This window comes from Sycon ciliatum, chromosome 5 (assembly GCF_964019385.1).
Source record: "Sycon ciliatum chromosome 5, ocSycCili1.1, whole genome shotgun sequence".
NCBI lineage: Eukaryota > Metazoa > Porifera > Calcarea > Leucosolenida > Sycettidae > Sycon > Sycon ciliatum.
The window spans coordinates 23,071,089-23,089,330 of record NC_088647.1 but is presented as its reverse complement, the minus strand read 5'-3'; the positions used below and the strand labels follow the sequence as shown (position 1 = coordinate 23,089,330).

The window sequence follows — 18,242 nt, the reverse complement described above, 5'->3', positions numbered from 1 at the left end:
GCAAACTGAGCAAGAGTCAAATCTCCTTTTGTTAGGGATGTCAGCGAACGCACTGCGCAGGCCTCTGCGCATGCATTGCGTCATCGATTTTGTGAACGTGATCGCGGCCGACAGAGAAAACATGGCCGCGGTCTGTTTGCACCGCTGGGAGTCGTAAAATTACTGTTCTTCTGTCCCCGCGACCATTCAAATCATACGCGATACGGAGGACCCACGTACTCACCACGTTCTCCCCCGTCGATTTCTCTGAAAGTTTGCACATCGTGAAACACCAGCATGAGAGGTGTTCAGGCCAATTTTCAAGAGATTTCCCTGGTTGGATCGTTCCAAAATCGGACTTGCATTTCTCGCCCGCGGCCATTTCTTGCGCGATGGAAGCGCCCTGCCCTGGTGAGTAACCAGCATCGCGCTTGGTAGAGAGTTGCTGCAATCAGCTCCCTGATGTCTTCCCTGCCATTGTCAGAAGCGATGGACCGTGAATTTGTTTGAGAGTCTCTGGATGCTACTATTCCTCAGCGTAGTTTTCAGCCATTCCGTGCATCTTCTTCACACGATTTATTTTGCAAAAAAATGAAAGGGTTCATGAGTTTTCTTGTCGGCCGCGCGTAGATGGGCCAGGCTGACCTGCGCAGATGGGCTGCGCAGTGCGTTCGCTGATATCCCTACTTTTGTTGTTCAAAGTCTTTCGTGCGTGAGTTTGTGGGATCTTTTCTCCGTCTGTCGCTATGCGTGTTTCTTTGTGCGCACTTATGTGTGTCTACGTGTGTCTGTTTGTCTGTCTGTGCACTTTGTAGGAGCAGTTTTGTCAGCTGAGATTGATTACAGCGATGACGTACAGGACTTGGTTGTGTCTCCCAGTATCATTGCCTGCAACGCGGCATTCGCAGTTCAATCCGGTTCGCTTGTTTCGTCAAATCAAACAGAAGTACGCTCACCACGTTCCGAGGTACTGTCCACCCAGGCCAGTGGCACATAAATATACTCTCTGAAGCTGTGTTCACAACTGGTGCGTGCACGCGTTTGTGCATGCTGTTGCTGGCTTTTGGGGTGTTATGCATATGGAAATGACCCGAAATTGAAACTCCAACATGTTGTAATTTCAGCGTGTATCCGGCACGTACCATCGTACATACCAGTCACTTTGACTTGCGGGGTCAACAGATTAGTACTCAAAGGTGTCACATGCCCTGAATATTACTCAAATTGCTGGTTTTTGTGAAAGCCTGAACGCCCATTTGGCCACACATGAACTGCAAGCGTACCATGTCCGCACGCCGGTTGTGAACACAGCTTAAGTGTAGGAAATTTGTTTTGTTAAAAACCCTTTCACAGCTAAGGATTTGAATGAAGTCCCTGAGAATGAAAGGAGTCCACAGAGGGCTTATTTTTTATACCGTAAAGTCCGCTGCAAACACCCATATACGCCTACCCAAGCTGGTTCTCACTATCTTGACGAGGGAGGCCATTTTGTTGTCTTTCTCAGGTAAATTTTAAAAGTTGTATCAAGACATTTGCCATAAAAGCTGAATGAGTACGAGAACAACTGCACGCCTGCAAACTGCCTATGTCTTACCAGAAAGTCCTGCTCAAGCAATTGTCATTGACCTGCATCCAAGAAAGTACAGTATGACTACAGTCGAGATTTCTTTTCGTCCGATAAACGACTTGTCTTTGAATCAGCTCATTCGTCAGGTCAAAAACGGCGTAGAATCTACGACATGGAATTCACTTGCAGTGCTGTGAAGTCGCAAGCCGTGAACTGTGAATACCGTGGTGATTCACCAAAGATGGGATGGTTCTACGGAGCATCAGCGATTTGTCCGTTGGCAGTCGCAAGGAGAGCAGGGAGAACGACGTGATAGGAAAGGTGAAAAGAGCGTCGGCAGAAGCGACAGCTTTGGATTCACTGCTTGCTTGTTCACAACACTTAAGTGCTCGAGACAACCATAGTCTTTCTGTGTTGCGTGGGTGAGAAACAAATGATGGCTTGGAGTTCTTCAGATGTTGAAGTATTTTGTGCATTGTTTACTGTGTAGCTATTGCGAGGAAGATATTTTGAAAGCCAGTAGACTGGACATAGTTAACCATTGAAAAGCACCCTTAGTGCTACAGTGTTAGATGCACTTTCAAGTTAATCGTATACTATACCGGTCACAGTTCATGGTGTCAGTCCGTCCAGGCCTGTACATGTTGCACAGGGACGGTGGGCATTTACAGCGGACTTTATGGTACTCGCGTTCTGAGTGTATGTCACACATTGGTGCAAATTTTCTACAGACCATATTATTATGTTAAAAAATATGAAGCTATCGGAACTCAGCTAATACTAACTTGATTTTGATTAGGGATGAAACAGCTGGCCTAAATTTCTCAACCACTTGATTCAACGCTAGTGACCGATTTATATTTATTGTCAGCTTTTTCATGTTGACATCACCAAGCAACGTTGGCTAGCCTTCGCTTAAGCCAAATAGAATCAAGAAATTAGGAACGAGCTGACCATCGCATTGCCCTCATGCATGACACACAAACCCAGCTCATTATACCTGCACATACTTATTCGCCCACCCATACACCAGCCACAGAAGCGCATTGTAGGTTTCATTGTTCAAACAGGCCCGCATCGTACGCATTTTTCACGATTCTTGTACTCGACTGTATGTGAAAGCGAAATGGATTCATGTATTAAGTCTGCTTCACAGTGCATGGCCTGATCTGGCAGGACTCAGACTCTTGAAGTGTATGAACTACATGTACCCCTGGGTATTTAAACAGGAATTTTTTTAACAATTGCGCGAGTTGGTAAAGGTTTTCATCTATCGACACAACATTATCGGCTGGTCAGTCGACGTATGGAATCAGTCGCTTCGTTCCTGATGAATTACAGTCGTCCCTCTCTAATCCGGCACTTGTTTATCCAGCACCCTTGCAAACCAGCACACTTTCTGGCAAAACGGATTTTTTAAGTTCTTTTCTACGCTTTAATCAGGCACTTGAATTCCGCCACCAGCAGCGATTTTCTGCAACAAATCACTCAAACTGTACATAATTCGATTTTCTAATCCAGCAGTTGTACATCGCATACCGTCAGGGAGCATTGTAACATACACAACACATGTAACATACACTTGGGAATATCTTAAGCCAGTGCATAGGATATTCCCAAGTGTATGCTGTAGACATGCATTCCACAAAGTACTTTGAATTGACACAGAAAATCCCTACGTTTTGACGTACGACACAAACATGTATGTTAATAGGTGGGCCGGGTTGGAGGGCAGGATTTGATAATCCAGCACCCTTGTTTATCCAGCAAAAAAAATACCGTTGCAAAAGGTGCCGGATTAGAGAGGGACGACTGTATATGAATATGTTGCCCGCGCCTCCCCCTGCCCCCCCCCCCCCCCCGAAAGGCAGGACCTGGGCGTGAGATGATTGATGTATGTCTTTAGTGGGTTTCTTCTTCCTTGGGTTGTTCTCTGTGCCGCCAGGCTCTGTCCTGTGATAGCCCAAATGATTCTGATCTCGCGGCGGCAGTGGACAAGCTTGAAGAAATCTCCCTGGCCTCAGCCGATGTCCAGGTTGAATATGTAGCTCCTGATGAGATCCCTGAATACCGATATGTGTCGGAGGTGAGTTTGAAGACGTCTAGTATTCTCTCCTTCCAGCATGAGAATAGCTACTGGCAGACTGATTCTAAGTAATAAGTTATGGTGCGAGCGTGGTGCCTTGATTTTCCCTTTCCCCTTTTCATTTTCTTCTCTTCTGTTCGTGTTTTTTTGCTGGTGCTGGTGCGATTCACATGTAGATGTTGTTGGCTGCTGAAACATCCCCGGCTAGATACACTATGGTATACACTATACATTTATATTCATAAGTTTACTCAATCTGCAGACAGAACTGTTTCGTCCTTTGTGGACTCATCAGCGCAGCACAGAGGAAATGAGGCCGAACCTGGTAGCAATGAAAAATAAATTTTCCAAAGCCAGATGTAAACCAGACCCGAACGTACCTTGCCAAAGTGCTCTAACTGACAAGTCAGTGAGCTCTGCATAACACAAACAGCAAAGGCACCACTCCACGCAAGTGTGCTCAACTGCTACAAGAGCAGGAGCGAATATTCATAAGTTTACATAAGTTCCATGCATCTTATGAATTATTGCACTCCAGAATCTAGGCTTTGTGCCTAATACCTGTTCTCAGCGCCTAGAATTCAGCGTAGTTGGATACATGTATTATGTGTGCTGGATAGGAGCTGTCCTATCAGTTTGAGGGAAGAGTGTGCCTAGTATCTGTGAACGGTTTCTCTTTTTTTGTCCCAAGACTGATACGGAGCAGATACCCATTCGCCGTGAAGGTACAGTGCTTTTCATGGAAGGAGGAAAAGTTGAGTTTCTTGCCGGGACAGTGAATGAAACCCTGCACATATCACCACCTGTCCACATGATGTTCCAAGGCACGCTACCAAGCGAACATGGTGATGGAGTTACGCTACATAGTGTAAGTGTGAGCTGAGCTTAATTCATCAAAGAGAGCACACGCATCAACAATTTCAGTGTGATTGTTTTTATTGTCTCTGTTTGCATAAGTTCGGACGTGTGATGTAAAATTAGGTATCGACAGCAAGAACCGGGGTCCCAGCGATTTTCAAAATGCCAATATTTGCGGAAAACCGAACCGATGTCGTTTTTTTAGTCACCCGTGATCTAAGTGAAAAGTCTTCTTGCGCTATCGCTTGGAAAGCGCCTTCTTCTTGGTTGCTTCACTATAATTTGTCGTCGCTGCCCTCCTAGTTTGTCCGCCAGGCACTTGGAACGCTCAGGTAGACGTTTTCACCCGCCACAGAGGCGTTTGCGCTCTTGGTAGCGCCTGCAGAATCATGTGCGCCAAATCCAGCTTCCATCCAGCTGCCGTGTTCCCAATCGTACGAAAATAAATTCCGCCCGAAAAATTCCCTGCTGTGCAGTATATTATATTTTTTTCCGAATTGAAGTTTAGGCCGAGTTTCAGCCGAGTCCTTGATGTAAATGTTGTCAGAGAAGCCTCTAAAAAGAAAACTTGATTGATCAGGAATTGAAAAACACTGATGATGCACTGATGTGTTATTCAGCAACAGCAGCAACGTGAGCTGCTGGAACTTCCGGTTGAACGCCGTCGATGTTCTGTGTTCACAAGTGTGAGCAAATGATCTTTGCCATGGTGCACTAGTTGCACTTAGAAAGTATGTTGTTTGTGTTTATGGTCTTAGATCTTGACACGGAATATTTTTGTTTGGTACGATGTCTTCATTTCAATTCTGTTGATATGCTCAGGTGATGGCGTTTGGATCGCATGAAGCTAAATTTCGAAGACCAGTGCAGGTGGAAATTGATGTACCTCATATTGCTGAGACTGATCAGGTAGGTTAACCCTTTTAGTGTTACTACGTTTACTACCGTATTTTCCGGAGTATAGGCCGCACCCAAATTTTTGGTCGCTAAATGCAAACATCTACCTAGCTTATCTGCGTTAATTTGACCATGGTAGTATAAGGCACACCGACTAATTGCTGGTGAATTGCTGGTGTTCAAAGTACGGCTTATACTCCGGAAAATATGATACATGTGTGACCAGCATGCTTTGTTTGTAGTACACGCAATGTTGACATTGGTTACTGAGAGCATTGCCATTTCACTTACCAGTAACAGATTTTCATCGTCCCAGTCTCTCTGTAGAGCTGATAATCTGTCTATTCGTATTGTTCAGTGCTCGGTAGGCACAAGAGAACGTCGCAACCTGCGCAGTCCGCACACCGCCCGTGCGGACCCAGTGCACACAGAGCACATGTTCCAAAAGGGGACCGACCTCGCAGAGGTCACGGACAACACGAACACTTCGAAAGCCACTCCATCACACCTTGGCAGCACGGTTCCACACTCAGAGACACTTTCGTTTGATTCGTAGCTCATGATTAACGTACAGCAACAATTCAAACAAAGCAGCGTGCTGTCTATACTGGTTACCCCAGCAAGTGTAGGGTGTGCATAGGTAACTATCTTATCCGTTTTATGCCGATGTACTCCGTGTGGTGTAGACCAGGTGTGCATTGGTGGTCGATTTACACGGCTTCACCAGTTGTGTGGATTAGACAATTATCTGGCGCAAGTCTCGATCTGCCTCATTCAGATCTTGTTCGCTATCGTTGCTATAAGAGAACATCTGTGGGTGCACATCCAGTGCATTTGCAGATTTGCGTGCTACTCTTGCGACAGGCGTTTACATGGTACATGGTACATGGTGTGTGTGTGTGTGTGTGTGTGTGTGTGTGTGTGTCTGTGTGTGTGTGTGTGTGTGTCTGTGTGTCTGTATGTTTCATTACAGTGGTTTTGAGGACATGTGTGTATGGGTGTATTTGCGTTCACATGCGCATGTGTGTGTGTTTGAGAGAGACCGTTTGTGTGTGTGCATGTGTATGCACATACGTACATGTGTTGGCACATTTGTGCTTGTTCATGTTGCCTACAACATACTCTGTTGTATTGTGCTTTCATTTGATAGATCTATCTTGTTCATTTTCCTGGCAAAACGTCAGAGTCAGCTGAAGATAGTGGTTCTGGTGAAAGTACACAGCTACCCACGTCGCGTAAGTGCTGCACCGTGGTTCATGTAGGCAACTCAACTTGGACAGTGACCAAGTTACCTGACGGCGAACCTTACGAAATACCGGCCAAGCAGGTTGACCGGAATGCCACCTTGGACAGACCTGAAGAAGACGAATGCCCATATTCAGGTATCACTGTGGACTATCAACAGAAGAAGATCTGCTACAGCAAGAAGCACTTCTGCCATGATGGTGAGTCTTGACTATTGTTTTCAATGGACATGTCGTGGCCTGGTTTGTGATAAAGATTGATCAGTCTAGTGGCTACACAGGTAGACGACCGATATAGTCGCCACCCAAGTTAGCTAGTTGCGAGTAGCCAGTTCAGACAGAGCAACAGGTTTCCAATTCCACTTCATACAATGTTTATCGGAAACAACGCACGTTTGATCGAGAGATCAAGTGTGAAGAGTCAGAGACCCACAGAAAGAGAGAGTGTTGCCGCTCCAAGAATGAGAGAATGAACTGCCAGAAATCGAGGATGAAGGCTACCAGAAAGGCCCCTTATACTTCGTATACAACACATGATGTGATCAAGTAGGTAACAAAAATGGGCATGTAATATTGCTCATTTCAAATAGTGATGCAATGAGCCAAATGAGATAAATAGTACAACGAACAATACCCGCCGGCGCCCAACCAAATGTGGATATCAATCATCTCCATTGTGCTGGTCTTGGTCCAGTGGGCTGGGTTGCATTGCAGAAGGCGGGTAGCTGTGATGCTCTTGCGGCTTCGTTGTAGCTTCGCCCAATATGGGCTCTTCTCCCAAACGTGCACAGACGGCAGAGCCGCTTTCCCTCCAAAAGGGTACGGCATTCACAACATGACATTAGAGAGGTTCCGGGGTTCGATTTTCCGTGCCAAAATCCGTATGGGTGCTAAGGATTTTTTCAAATAGTGATGCAATGAGCCAAATGAGATAAATAGTACAACGAACAATACCCGCCGGCGCCCAACCAAATGTGGATATCAATCATCTCCATTGTGCTGGTCTTGGTCCAGTGGGCTGGGTTGCATTGCAGAAGGCGGGTAGCTGTGATGCTCTTGCGGCTTCGTTGTAGCTTCGCCCAATATGGGCTCTTCTCCCAAACGTGCACAGACGGCAGAGCCGCTTTCCCTCCAAAAGGGTACGGCATTCACAACATGACATTAGAGAGGTTCCGGGGTTCGATTTTCCGTGCCAAAATCCGTATGGGTGCTAAGGATTTTTTCAAGGCGTGCCCCATACGATTTTTCGGCACGGAGAATCTGTGTGGACTGGTTTTCATACGAACCATGTTTGGTATGGAGATTTTGCGTCATCGGGTGCAGAAAGATTTTTCGCGTACAAATTTGGTACGAGAAACATCGATTTTCAGCGGGAAGTTTTGATTTCGGTACAATTTTTCAAAATATAGTGGCATAGCGCGGGATGTGACGTGTTTGCGATCGTAACCAAAGCAAAGACGGCAAACACCTAAGTTCCGTACTCCGGAACATTTCACTGCTCAAAAACGGCGTATAAAAAATCCGTAGCGCCTCTACGGATTTTGGCATGAAAAATCATACTCCGGAACCTCTCTACTGTGAACTCTTTACGTCATACAGGTACGGCATGAAAAAGGGTTTTCGCCTAAAGCTCAAAAAGGTTTAGTGAGTACAGCGGTGCTGACTATACTGAAGGTGCCGTCGTACAACACCGCTTGGTGGCCTCTGCCAGGAGTTTTAAGCCATGATTGCTCAACTAACGAAAGTGCCAGATCCCTCTCAGGACAAGTCATGGTTCTTACAGAACTCCAGAATATTTTGGAATCCAGCTTCTGACTTGCTGAAAGCTCAGTGCATAGTCGTTTTCGCAACGAGTCTGACTCAGGGCATGACAGACATAGCGAAAATGTGCACAAGCTAAGTCCCACGGCAACAAAGAATGCCGACTGTTACAGGACGATGACGAGACCAGTTAATAACATGACAATGCAGTCTAACTACAATTCGAAGCAGCAAAGCAACAACCCACGCAACTTGAGTGGGTCAGCAATATCAGGTTTAGTGACCGATCGAATATAGCGACATTTTGTTTTCTCCCGAAGGAGTGTCCTTATGTCCAATCTCCACTGTGCTAGTATCGGCCCAGACAGATTCTGCTCCGCTCGCCTCGATATCTTGCTGCAAAGTCATCGATATTTTGCTGAGCCTTGCACTACCATCTAGAAACTCGATATTCTGCTCCAATTTGTTCCGGAAACGGGTATTTTACCCACTTCTCGTGCAACGTTTTATAAAAATCAACACGGGTTTTCAACATCAACACGGGTTTTCACACAGCTGTGTCCGGGTCCTTCCACAATCATGGTGATCCACAGTGAATCCCAGTGATATCTTCAGTGAAATGATCTTGCCCTGTGCGATGTATCGTGCTGAGTAGCCCTAGGCGGATTGTGCTGGCATAATTTCTGACGTAATCTTCAGATGTTGTCCAAAAGTTATGCCCTGGCATAAAAGGACTTCTGAGACCAGACGGTCGGCATAACCTTACGATTCTGGCGGAAGATTAATGCTCCAGGCATATTTATGCATGTTACAGGAAATAACTAGGTAAATGTTACCTCTTATAAGCCGTGCTGTCATAGGGCCAGAGTCGTTGTAACGTTGCAAAGTGCAGCAAGAGTACAAGGGCACCATCATTGCCATAATTCCAGCATAATGTAGCATAATCACTGGCATAATTTGGACATAATGGAAAGCATAATCCCGCCATTTTACCAAGCATAAGCGATATAGAGGAGAGATAAAGTGTTTTCTGATGATCGCTTAGTGCGTGAAACTCTGAGTAAAAACACTTCCTCTGTCCTCCTATTGTTTGAACCAGCTCTACCACTCGGTATTGAGCACTCTCTTGGACAGCCTGGAACCTCTCTGTTTTAAAGTGTACAATATAGTTTTCATCTTTAAAAAATCCAGCCTAGACCGTTCTTAAAAGAATGGTGAAATCCTAGCGTAGCCGTTTTCCTGCCCTCGACAGTACTGTATTACTGAGAGCACATGACCACACACACCCCTTGCCGAAATCGTTCTACTGTCGTGGACATGGAAATCCGGTCGATTGACAGAGGCCGGCGCCCTCAGGGCGTACTGAACGCTGCGTGCAGTGCACGTGCAGTGCACGTATTGATCCGATGCGACCAGCGCGCTGCAGCGCATAAATGCATGTGTATACCGCTTATCCACGGCTGCATGGCCCAGGGCCTGCTGGAGAGCCGGGTCAGCCGGGTCACGCGCCCGGCTGGGGAACTGCACGACCTGGCTGAACAGATAACACAGGGTCCAGTCTGACCCGGCTGAAAAATGTCTCAAACTGACAATGGACTCCTAAAATACCGGTATTTTACGACTCGCGGACCCCATCTGTTGCAAATCTAGCGCAACCGTCTACACACTACAGTCTACAAGCGACAGAAACTCGGCTAGGGAGTAGGGTCAACTGGGGCAGGCAGTCAAAAACGTAACTAATGTGTTACTTTGGCTATAGCTTTTGACACAGTTGCAAGTTTTGAGCAGGCTTTTTGGTTGTTTTTCTGCCGGATGATCTGACCCAGCTTGACCCGGCTGGCCTGCATGCGCCAGGTACACTCTGATCGGGCTGTGTTGAATGTCTAGAGCAGGCCCTGTGGCCAGCGCCCTGGGATCACTAGACGTGCGACCGGATTCCCATGTCCACAACAGTATTAGTACAGTCGTCGCCAAAAAAATCCGGCCAAATGCAATGCTAGCTACCGGTAGCTGTACTGGGCCGCATGCACTGTATCATCGTGGTAGTGGTACTAGACCGGGTACGGGTCTACATGTAGTGCAGTTACTTCATTGACATTGTTGACAGGATAGGCGCTAGGCCCGCATAGCGGCATACACCATGTAGAGGCGACGGTTCGATACCGGAACGCCTTGACAGCCAAATTTGTATAGGCCCAAACCGATCATCAGCGTTGATTGTTCACTCGAAATATGTTTGTGGAAGGAAACTGGCATGTTGAAGTTTGATCTGATGTCAGAGTCGATTGAACTGAGCCACTCCTTTGTGGTGACCCATTGCCTCCAAGTTGCCCAATTTTTCGCTTCGAATCAGAGGTGGCTCCAAACCGGAAAGGTTTTTGAGTGCACATCAAATTCACTCTTAGTCTGAAATTAGGTAATTGCTATCGCTCCACGACGGCCAGTACAGAGTAACAATAAGCCTTGCGTGTGCTTCCATTAGTTTTGATCGGTATGCGGTGCTTAATTGGCGAGAGGTGAGCCGCTGTTTACCTGGGACAAGAAGTTGATTTTTCGAAAGTCGTAAAACTCAAGTCGCAGTGCGAAGCAGCAGGTCAAAACTCACCTGCTTGGTATGGCGCTTCTGGTCATCGCAGAGCCATGACATTTTGGCTCGGAGTATAACACAACGTAGTCTCACTGTGACATATGTTTTCTAATCAAAATACCAAGAGAGAATGTGAATATTGAGTCCGTTCCGGTTTGCAACCTACCGCTGTGTCCTATTTGAAACCGTCGCCTTGGCCTTCTACACTCACTCAGACTCAGCGCAGCGCTCAACCCGACTGCAGCAGGCAGAGTGCGGCGCAGACTGTTCAGTGCTGTCCAGCGGCATGCAGTGGCCTTAGTAGACTAGTGCACGTATGGTGCCACTCCAGTACATGAACCCGCGATGAAGTACCGCGTACCTACCATACCTATAGTATGTACATGTACGTGTATCCTTGGCATTGGCCGGATTTTTTTGGCGACGACTGTATTAGGGAGGTTCCGGGGTACGATTTTCCGTACCAAAATCCGTATGAACGCTACGGATTTTTCGAGGCGTGCTCTATACGATTTTTCGGCACGGAGAATCCGTGTGGACTGGCCTTCATACGAACCATGTTTCGTATGGAGATTTTCGTCATCGAGTGCAAAAAGATTATTCACGTACAAATTTGATTCGAGAAACATCGATTTTCCGCGGGAAGTTTTAATTTTCGGTATAAATTTTCAAAATATAAAGGTATAGCGCGGGAATATGACGTGTCTGTCTGTCTGTCTGTCTGTCTGTCTGTCTGTCTGTCTGTCTGTCTGTCTGTCTATCTGTCTGTCTCTATCAATCTTATCTGGGCCTTAACCAGCGAAAACAGCCCTTAGGGTCAACATTTTCAAAATTCCTTTTCGGTTAGAAATTTGTTGAAACATATCTACTGAAGGACCTCAGCCAATAAAAAGTCCAACATTCCGATTCAAACCGGGTCTATACACCAATATACAATATGTACTCCAAATTGGTGCAACGTATGTATACGATGTATGTGTGCAATGAATATTCAGCATCCTGCCTGCCTGCCTGCCTGCCTGCCTGCCTGCCTGCCTGCCTGCCTGCCTGCCTGCCTGCCTGCCTGCCTGCCTGCCTGCCTGCCTGTCTGTTTGTCTATCTATCTACCTATCTGGCTGTCTATCATCTTGTGTTCCTACTCTCTCCCCGTTTATTGCAGAAATTTGGACGAGCATTTCTGCAATGAGTGAAGCGGAACGCAAGAGACTCGCAGATATGGATGATCAGGCGGTGTGCTGGCTTTGGGTTTATGCGGAGAAAGACGTGGAGACAGACTATAACTATGCCTACTTATCTGTGATGGTCCGTCCTCGCTGTTGGAAATTTCGCGAGCCGCTTAAAGTCCCGCCCTTTGATTGTGAGCCGCTGCGTGACATGCATGTTGTAGCGCACGCATTGGACAAACGCCTGATAAGCCGCACACGCGATCATCTGTCCTACACGTTCTGGATCAGGAGCGGTCCTGGCTGGGCAGAGCAGCGAAAGGAAATTGATAAACAGCAATGCAACAGCGAAGCATTTGTTACCTTTCACTCAGAAAGTGCCGCGTCTTGCCGCGCCAGGGTCGGTCCACGTGTTGATGTCAAGTGCCGTCTGCACCGTAAGTCTGTTCCAGTCGCTCAAAAAGCACTCGGAACGAATGGACATTCCCACGCTGCCACATCTGGAGAGGCTCGAAAGAAAGAGGAGTTTGCCTGCCAGGACCAGACCATTACTATTGGATTTCTTTACAAGAGTAAAGCGGTTTCAAGTAAGGCGCTGCCATAAATGTGCATTTTAACTGCATTGTGTCTGCATTTGGGGCTTGTCAAATGTGCTCAGCCGCGAGTAAGATTCTCTTTCTGGGGTCAGACCACCGCATCCAACACATTCCACCCAATTCACAATGCAAAAGAGGGATTTGGTAGTATAGCCAGACCTCAATTAATGGCTCACATCTGTGTCAGGGTTCTAGCCAGGTCAAAATAGTCAGGGGGGGGGGGGGGGAAACAGTTACCCCGTAACCCATTGTTCTATTTTCAAAATAACTGTCTTGCAATGCCAAATGCAAAGTACAGGACGAACACCTGACTTCACCCCAGACAAATGTGCCTTTATGAACCCTCTAGTACTGACTATCGACTGTATTTTCGTTGAATGGCATGAAAAACACAAAAATCGGAAAATGAGCAGGGGCACTTTTTCACGGGGGGGGGGGAGGGAGGGCACAAGCAGAGTAAGGGGGGGGGGGGTGGGGCGCTACGCCCCCTACTCCGCGGTTCTGGCTTCTGCATGCCACATGGAAACCGGATCGGACGAAGCTTTTCGTACACATTTGAATGTGTTTGTTCTCAAACCATGCACCCGTAAGCAAATCGCAGGGTCCGGTTATGTTCTTTTGCGCCATGTATACCTTGCATCGTTACTAGCAACTGCCTTCCGGACACCGAGGAATCTTGATATGTATGTATGTATGTATGTATAACTCATAATCACAAGGTGATCGTAGAGGCATTAATCAGCGAGAGAATTGTGAATGATGTCTCTGAATCCAACTCTATCGTGTGCTGCATGAGAGAGAGCATGCAAGGGAAGACCCGTCCAACTTTTAATGTTAGAAATCCATGATGTTGCGGGCCTTCCTCTCGGTCGAGATCCGAGAGGAAGGCCCGCAATCTTGATATAAGAGGTCTGAATGTATGTTACAACAGTACCAGTCCATGATGGAACGTCGATTTTCAAGTGGGGCCAAAAGAAAGACTTCGGTTCTCGTATTTACACAACGAGCAAAACTGGGCGAATTGCGAATTATGTGTTCCCAAAGTGATCCAGGTTGATGGCTCACTTCATGAATAGCTCTGCGAGAAAGAGAAACTGGAACAATGGAGCATTAATTGCCGTATTCGCATGTGCTTATCGCGGGTTAGGCAAAACCTGCATGGGCATTCGGGTAGAACTTCTTTGGCATCAGTTGTTCATGTCAATGTCAGTGTGTCAGCTGGTAAATTATGTAAAAGTCTCTCTGTGCTAGCTGAAAATGAGTGAATGCTTGTCATTCATATTCTAACGTGGCTAAAGCATGTGTGCTTCTGCGGGAGGGAGTACAGTGCACTGTATGTTTGTGCCATTTTCAATTGTCTTGTCTTCTCAAACGTGGAAGGTGTTTTGTGTTTACTGGTGTAGTGCCTGACCAAGGAGCCCCCCGCCTGCCAATCTCCGAAGCATCTGCTGCGACGAGACTCTCTAACGGATGTGCTACTAGTACTAGTCCCGACATGCTCGGTGAGTGCCTCACAACCCATTGTACATGGCAATGTTGCAAGGATCTTTAACATTTTCACTGCTGATCCTGTACTGGATTCTAGATGACGCCCAGGCTCTGAACAATTTGGTGCCTCATTTACATGGCCACTGATGCTGCCCCGAAAAAGCAAATAATACTAAATTGGCCACACCGAAAACGTCTTTTGTTTGGGGTAACATGGCCAGAAATATACCAGTCGGTCGGTCGGCTTTCATTTTTTTGCTGATATTTTTTTACCCATGCCAAATCTGGTATGCACATGTGTACAATACACAGCCCGGATACAAAATGTGTGGTCGATAAAGCAGGCGTTCTAGTACGTATACATATACATAGCATTCTCGATCAAAGCTTCAGCAGATCGCCAGGAACTGTCAAACTGGACTGTGGTCACACTCAGACACCGAGCAGAGAAGAGCTCTGAGATGTTGCACATCAACACACGGTTCAGCGATCGTTGCAGGCCAAGAACTACGGCTTCCTGTTGCTCCAACGTAAAGAAAAGAATCGGCGTCCGAACTCCAAATGAAGTTCAACATTATTTTATGGGCTTCCTGGAAAGGTCTCTGCGGGAGGAAGAGAATGAGGTTAACCATGATAGCCAGGACACTTTATCTCCAAAGCTAAAGAGCAGCGACGGTACGAAAAATGCATCCTAATACGTCCTGCTCCAGGGATTTCATTTTTCTTAGTTTCACGTTGGAATGCGTCGTTTTTGATGCATTCGAGTATGGGGCGGCTTTTACCGATTATACAGACAAACTCCAAACAGAACTTTTCTCTTTTTTTTTACTCCCGTGCAGACCCTTTCGAATCGGACAAGTTTGTCACCACGCTTCAGCCATGGATTAAGAAGCTGGACGCAACTGGACTTGCAAAGGCAATACAGGCACTGGGAATGTTAACAATGGATCAGGTGACTCGACTCAATGATATAAAGAAGAAGGACGGAGGACAAGCTCATAACGCGGAGTTGCTGGAGATGATTCTTGGTGAGGAACTCGACGGATTCGTGAAGCTATTCAAAGCAATCAAGGCCGTCACCAATAACACTGGCAAGGTAGAACTGATGAAGTCACTCATTCCTGACGGACACATGTAAGAAGAGATGTCATAATAATTATTGTAGTTTTTTCATCCAGGATATTTTCGAATAGACCGGCTAAAACAGGCGCTTATCATGATTCATGTATATATTTATGATAACTGTACAAGTCTTGGTACTAGACTATCGACTGACACCGAATGCACGAACCCGCAGAAAAACGAATGGGGCACCGTGCACGCCTGGACACTGCAGGCTGTTCCAGCTGATATAATGGTGACCCGTTTCAGTACCCTTCTTCACACGTGCACTACGAGGCTTCATGCTGCGAAGTTTCGAGAAATCTTTGGAGCTGCCACATCTGGTTTTAGGCAAGGCTTCTATTCTTCATTGTACATAACTAGTCCATCATGTTTACATGATAGTGGAGTTCAGTAGAATGTTGGCGTTTTGTTCAGTAGGATGTTGGCGTTTCGGTTTGTCACAATTTGCCGTCGCTTAGCTTCCCCTTTCTATGTTTATTACATAAACGTTAGCCTCCCAAGTTGGGTGGTCTGTTGATTTGCGTCGTCGAGTTGTAGTGAAGCCGGTATGTCCAATAGTCTTACTAGTTTTGTCATTATCCAGTAGCTTTCGGCATTCTTTTTCGCCGTGGGGCGTGGCTCGTGCTCTTCTTCGTTGCGCTTTCCTTCCCCTCTTGGACCTTTCCGAACCGAGCCTTCCAAGTTGGAAGGTTGCTGGTTTGCGCCTTGGAGAAGTGTTGGAGCTAAGTGTCAGATCGCTAAACATCTCAGTACTCGTTGTCAGTGTTGTGCCGTTTTGTCGCACTCACTGACTGTATATGATCTGGTTACGTTGGTGGACAGTTATTCATCAGTCAGAACATTTTGTCCTTCTCCTTTTCACCATATTTGTAGTGTGGCAACAATATACACTAATATACAGTCAAAGGACATACATTTAATATGGGTTGTTGTCTTAACTAACTTGTTGATGACCTACCTAACAGCGTAACTGTGAATGTAAGCTGCTTCTGTTCGCAGTAGATCGGTTTCTTTGTATTAATCTATTGCTCTGTTTTGATTTCTCTGCAGGGAGTGTCAGCAGTGAATACAATGGCGGACTCACCTAAGGTTAGACGGCCAACCGCCGTGCCTAGCTGCTGCAATTGCAGTTACGATATTCTCTTTATTCCCTGCTATGTTTCATCTATCCAGTTGCAATGCTCGCCTGTGAAGGAGGCGTTTTACGATTCCGTGATGGGTATTCATCTGTTTGCTTTGCAGTCCAAGACTGGTTGTGTAGCAACCTCACAGTCACTCACCAATACACTGTGCGTGTACTTGAAACTGTGATTCTGCAGTTGCCATGGCAATAACATTGGTCACTACATTCACCTGAGTCACATTGCAAACCTACACCCGAAATAATTTTTACGTACAAGCGCACTTGATTCTTTGATCCTTTCCCGAGATGACATGCAGACTTGATCCGGTGGACCTTTCCTCTTTCAGGTCGTCACCTTTCACTGTTTGAGACTGGCAGACTCAACTGAGCATCAATATGCTGTGTTCTATTTTCTGTATTCTTAGATATCTGCACTTCTCTCATAGCCCTCTAGGACATTTGGCTTCATCGTTGATGTGTGTACGCCCGTGTGAGTGTGTGCGTGCGCGTGTGTGTGTGTGTGTGTGTGTGTGTGTATGTGTGTGTGTGTGTGTACGCAGCAGCACTGCCGGAGTCGGTTTTCGACAGTGATGACTTCAGCATCGCCATGAAACGCATTGTGTATGGAGTGACTGTCCTGGCGGTCCTTCTTTATGGATCTGAGAGTTGGACCGTCAGGCAGCGTGATGTCCGTCGCCTGGAGTCCTTTCACCTGCAGTGTGTGCGCTCCATCCTGAAGATAAATCGTGGCCGGCAGATCGAGGAGCACATCTCCTCTCTCCAGGTTCGCGGGATGTGGGGCGATATGGAGGAGATCGCGGATAAAGTCAGAGTCCGCCGACTTCGATGGCTTGGCAACGTGTCCCGCATGCAAGATCGGATCCCTCGTCAGCTACTGTACGGCGCGTTACCCTCCAAACGTCCACCGCATGGACCCCGTAAGCGCTGGAAGGACCCCGCGAAGTGCGACTTGATGGCTGTTGGCGTTCCTCTGGAGCAGCTCGGTGACATCGTCCAAGATCGACAGGGATGGTGGGTCACCTGCCGTGACGCTGTCGACGCTATTGTCCAGCCCCGCATGGAGCCTGTGGCGAAGCCCCTCATTTGTGGCACTTGTGCGCGCAGTTTTCGTCGGCCACAGGATATTGCGAGGCACAAGTGTAACGCTGTTCGCGCTGCCCGCACGCGCTGAGTATGTTGTTCCCCGCCCGGTGGACTACACGTCTCCTGGTCTGCCCCGTATGGGGCCCGTGACATAGCCAGTCATGGCAGTGGAAGAAGGAAGGAAGGTGTGTGTACGTGCACACACGCATATTAAGTGTGTGTGTGTGCGTGTGTATGTGTATGTGTGCGTGTGTGTATGCGTGTGTGTGTGTGTGTGTGTGTGTGTGTGTGTGTGTGTGTGTGTGTGTGTGTGTGTGTGTGTGTGTGTGTGTGTGTGTGCGTATGTGTGTATGTGTGTATGTTTGCCCGGCCCGCGCCTGTGCACGCATGTTTAGTAAGAGAGAGGCTAGCTTTCCCCAGCTGTTTTGAGCTCCGTTTTTTTCTTTTTTTAAAGATCACAACACGTTGGAGGATGAATGTGCTCCCCTTCCACCCCCCCCCCCCCCACCCCACACACGCACTATGGTCCCTAAATTCCTGGCAGATTTGTATTTTTTCTAATGCTTTCTCCTCGATACCAGACATTGTCTTGTACGCTAAAGAATTACTACTTCATGTAGTACTAGTACTAGTAATGACCGGCAGACTCAGTGCCCAGACCTTA

At 47.0% G+C, this 18,242-nt stretch overlaps 1 protein-coding gene across 2 annotated transcripts in view; it reads left to right on the top strand.

The window, feature by feature from the left end:
• LOC135818079 (uncharacterized) overlaps positions 1-18,242 on the top strand; it is a 33,034-nt gene extending 14,792 nt beyond the window's left edge. Inside the window, exons 6-15 of one of the 2 annotated variants that reach the window (XM_065331402.1) lie at positions 795-946; positions 3,492-3,632; positions 4,324-4,500; positions 5,313-5,399; positions 6,538-6,832; positions 12,139-12,729; positions 14,142-14,240; positions 15,066-15,360; positions 16,402-16,440; positions 17,038-18,242. In XM_065331402.1, coding sequence (XP_065187474.1) covers positions 795-946; positions 3,492-3,632; positions 4,324-4,500; positions 5,313-5,399; positions 6,538-6,832; positions 12,139-12,729; positions 14,142-14,240; positions 15,066-15,360; positions 16,402-16,417 — 1,853 coding nt within the window. In that variant the 3' untranslated portion in view covers positions 16,418-16,440; positions 17,038-18,242. Of the gene's footprint in view, positions 1-794; positions 947-3,491; positions 3,633-4,323; positions 4,501-5,312; positions 5,400-6,537; positions 6,833-12,138; positions 12,730-14,141; positions 14,241-15,065; positions 15,361-16,401; positions 16,441-17,034 lie in introns of both variants that reach the window. The other variant, XM_065331400.1, reaches the window with a different exon arrangement.